A 3,766-nucleotide genomic window follows, 5' to 3' on the forward strand; every position below is an offset into this window, starting at 1 on the left:
TTTGTGAGCCATTCAGATCTCTGGATCTGCTATTATGTTGTTAAAGTTTTCTGCCAGCTTTTTATGCATTCCTGGCAGGTGTTTTAACCAGAAATTGGGGATCTTGTCGTGTCCAGGTGCCTTCCAGTTGCTTAGTCTTTGCAGTGTCTGGGTGACCTCTTCAGTTGTTATAGGGGCCCAGAGTTGCTCAGGTGCTAAGTTCGTTGTTTTAATGGTCCTTTTTTGGGGTTGTTGCTTCACCGACCATATTTGTTTCCAGAATTTCTCTAGTTCTTCATCTTCTTCTTCTTCTTCTTCTTCTTATTATTATTATTATTATTATTATTATTGCGCGTCGAGCTGACAGAATCGTTAGCACGCTGGGCAAAATGCTTAGCGGTATTTCGTCGGCTGCTACGTTCTGAGTTCAAATTCCGCCGAGGTTAACTCTGCCTTTCATCCTTACGGAATCGATAAATTAAGTACCAGTGAAACACTGGGATCGATGTATTCGACTAGTCCCCTCCCCAATAATGTCGGGCCCTGTGACTTTCGTAGAAAGAATTATTATTGTTATTAGGGTATTAGCTAGCAGAATCGTTAGCATGTCTGGCAAAATGCTTACCGGCATTTCGTCCAACTCATCGTTTAGAATTTTAATTCTATCGGGGCCAACTTTGCCTTCATCCTTTCGAGGCCGATAAAATAAGTACCAGTAAATCATTGGGGTTCAATGTAACCAACATATCCCCTACCCTTAAACTGCTGACCTTGTGCCAAAATTTGAAACCATTGTTATAAAGGCGGCGAGATGGCAGACTTGTTACCGTATCAGACGAAATGCTTGCATTTCTTCTGGCTTTACGGTCTGAGTTCAAATGCTACCTAGATCGACTATCCTTTTCATGTTTTCGGGATTGATGAAATAAGTCCCAACTGAGCACTGGGGTCGATGTAATCGACAGGTTGTTGTTGTTATTACTTGTTGATGCTAACAGAATCAGTTGCTTATTCTCTTTTCTTTCTCTTTTCTTTTCCATATTCCGTCATCGATCTCCACCACTGCTTTACACGGTCATCCGACATTCCCCGCTACGGTTACTGATGCTGCTGCTACTATTACTGCCACTGCTGCTACTGCTGTTCATCCGCCGCCACTGTCTTCCACTGCTGCCCGTAATGCTTCCAACACCAGGTATCGCTGCCATCATCCTAGTCGTCTACATTTTCTTAGGGACACTGATGTTCAAGTCTTGGGAAGAGTGGGGCTATCTGGAAGCCTTTTATTTCGTATTTATCTCGCTCAGTACCATCGGCCTCGGAGACATCGTACCAGCCCATTCCAAGTTCTTTCTACTCTCCTCTATTTATATATTCTTCGGGCTGTCTTTGGTATCGATGTGCATCAACGTGGCCATTCAGTTCTTCTCACGTACAATTAAAAAGGCCAGACGAACCATGAATGAAATCAGTGATCGAGCTCAGCGCACAGCTACAATGACCATCGGTAAAGCAAAAACGGCTGTTGTTAAGATGGCCGGTGACACAGATGGACCTGTGTCACATGACCATCAGAATGGGGTCGCCAGTGACCACAAAGGGGTTGCCAGTGATCACAAAGTAGATACTAAAGATTCATCTGATGAAACAGGCAAAAGTGCCAAACCTCCATCGCAGGGATTCTTCCGTCGAAAATCGTCAACTGAAAAAAGCCCAACTAAAACCACTGATCAGGACACTGTAGTGACTGTCATTCAGCCAGATAGCTGTCCTGAAGGGTTCACGGGTTAAATTAACAACTAATTCATTGGTGAGTTGATAGCGGTCGTGGGGCTGAGTTTGGGTGACAGGGGTGGGTGAACAGGTTTTGGTTATTGTTGTTGTTGTTATTGTGGTGAATATTATCAATAATGAGGGGGAAGTGGAGTGGCAGATTTGACAGAGTGATGGATAAAATACCCTTGAAGTATTTTGTTGCATATCTTAGAATTTGGGGTTCAAATCCAACTGAGCTCAACTTCCCTTCCCTCTATATTAAGGTGTCATTTAAAAAAAAAAACATGCTAGTTGTGTACCCAGGATAAAAGGGAAACTAATTGGCTACAAACAATATTTGAAAACTTGTGGTTATGTAACAAATCTATAATATCAATGATGACAATGATGATTGAGGAAGAGGAGGAGTGAATGAGGAGGATGATGATGAGAACATTAATGACAGAAGATGCGGTGATGATGATGATGATGATGATGATGATGATGAGGGTAGTGGTGAAGAAGGTGATGATGATCATATATGATAACTGAATATAATGGTAGTAATGTTAATGATGATAGTGAAGGTGGTAGTGGGAGTAAAATGATGATGATGATGATGATGATGATGATTATAATGATGGTGGTGGTAGTTGTGGTAGTTCCTATGTGTCAAACAACAGTATGTAACAAGGAAGTAGTAAGAATGAGGGATAAGGATTCTGTTTGGAACTTCAAAATCTTGTGGTCCTCTCTACTATTACTTCTCTTGCAACTTAAAATTGAAGTGGAGGTGAAACACCCTACACGTTAACTACTATACTCTTGAGCAAACTCTTTATGTGGTCCCTCAACATGCTAGAAATTGCAGTCAAGTTCCCTCAGACCACAACTACCATCACCTCACACAACACCACCAACAGCACTACCAACATCACTACCACCAGCAATAACAACAACAGCAACAGTAGCAATAACATTTACCAGAACAATAACAATGCCAATATCACCGCCACCACCACCACCAACACATCCATCACCACCAACAAGAACAACAGCTACAATGAAATGGGCAATGTGTAGACCAACACCACTACCATCACCACCACCACAACAACAACAAGAACCACTGATGCAGCATCTACTCATTCCCTCCAACTGCTAAATATAGCAATCAAATATCACCCTTCAATCACATCCTTTAAAAGGGAGAGAAGAATACATCAGATTATGTAGTCTTAAAAATTCAGACAGGATGGTCACAAGTGGAACACTCTTCATTATAAATCTGCTTCATTAAGTTTGCCTTTGGGAAATGAAAACTACAATAACAACAACAACTAATTTATGCAAAAATTAGTTATAAAACTTGTTCAAACCCTAATCCTACCCTGTCACTCCTACTCCCATCACAAACTCCCTATCATATCCCAAATGATAAGTTAACGGTTAATTATATCAGTCTAATAGAATTCCCTCACTGCCATTGTGACTCTCAGGGCGCTGCTATGATTTAAAGACACAAGGAGGGAACCCCCTAAATCCTTTTTCCATCAACTTGTTTAAGCCATTCCCCTCCCCAATTGTTCTGTGTATTCAAATGTTCGACAGAAAGCCAAGAAATGGGAACGGAAAACACACATGCCCCTCGTAACGTCTACGCAGTATGACATGGAAGATATCATTTCTGCTGCTGTACTCTTAAAGTATTCCTGTGTTGTACAAAAGGGCTAACAAATTGCATTGCAGAAACAAACATATTCTGCTGATCAAATGAATGGATGACGTATAGAACGATTTTGTTTCACAAAGAATCAGGTATTTTGAGTTGAGTAATGTGTGTGTGTGTGTGTGTGTGCGTGTGTGCGAGCGTGTGTGTGTGTATACATGCATACACACATACATACATACATATATATATATATACATACATACATATATATATATACACACATACATATATATATATACACACATACATATATATATATACACACATACATATATATATATATATATATATATATATATA

At 40.4% G+C, this 3,766-nt stretch overlaps 1 protein-coding gene across 1 annotated transcript; it reads left to right on the plus strand.

Moving 5' to 3' along the window:
• Positions 1-1,158: 1,158 nt before the first annotated feature.
• LOC106867452 (TWiK family of potassium channels protein 12) lies at positions 1,159-1,770 on the plus strand. The gene has a single exon (XM_014912333.2). It carries the CDS (start codon positions 1,159-1,161, stop codon positions 1,768-1,770), a length of 612 nt encoding a protein of 203 aa, XP_014767819.1.
• Positions 1,771-3,766: the final 1,996 nt, after the last annotated feature.

The sequence above is a fragment of the Octopus bimaculoides genome, chromosome 14, assembly GCF_001194135.2.
Source record: "Octopus bimaculoides isolate UCB-OBI-ISO-001 chromosome 14, ASM119413v2, whole genome shotgun sequence".
In the NCBI taxonomy this organism is placed as follows: Eukaryota; Metazoa; Mollusca; class Cephalopoda; order Octopoda; family Octopodidae; genus Octopus; species Octopus bimaculoides.

Bases quoted from the DNA above. Each gene is read 5' to 3' on its own strand.
- LOC106867452 (XM_014912333.2), top strand. From the start codon at position 1,159: ATGCTTCCAACACCAGGTATCGCTGCCATCATCCTAGTCGTCTACATT.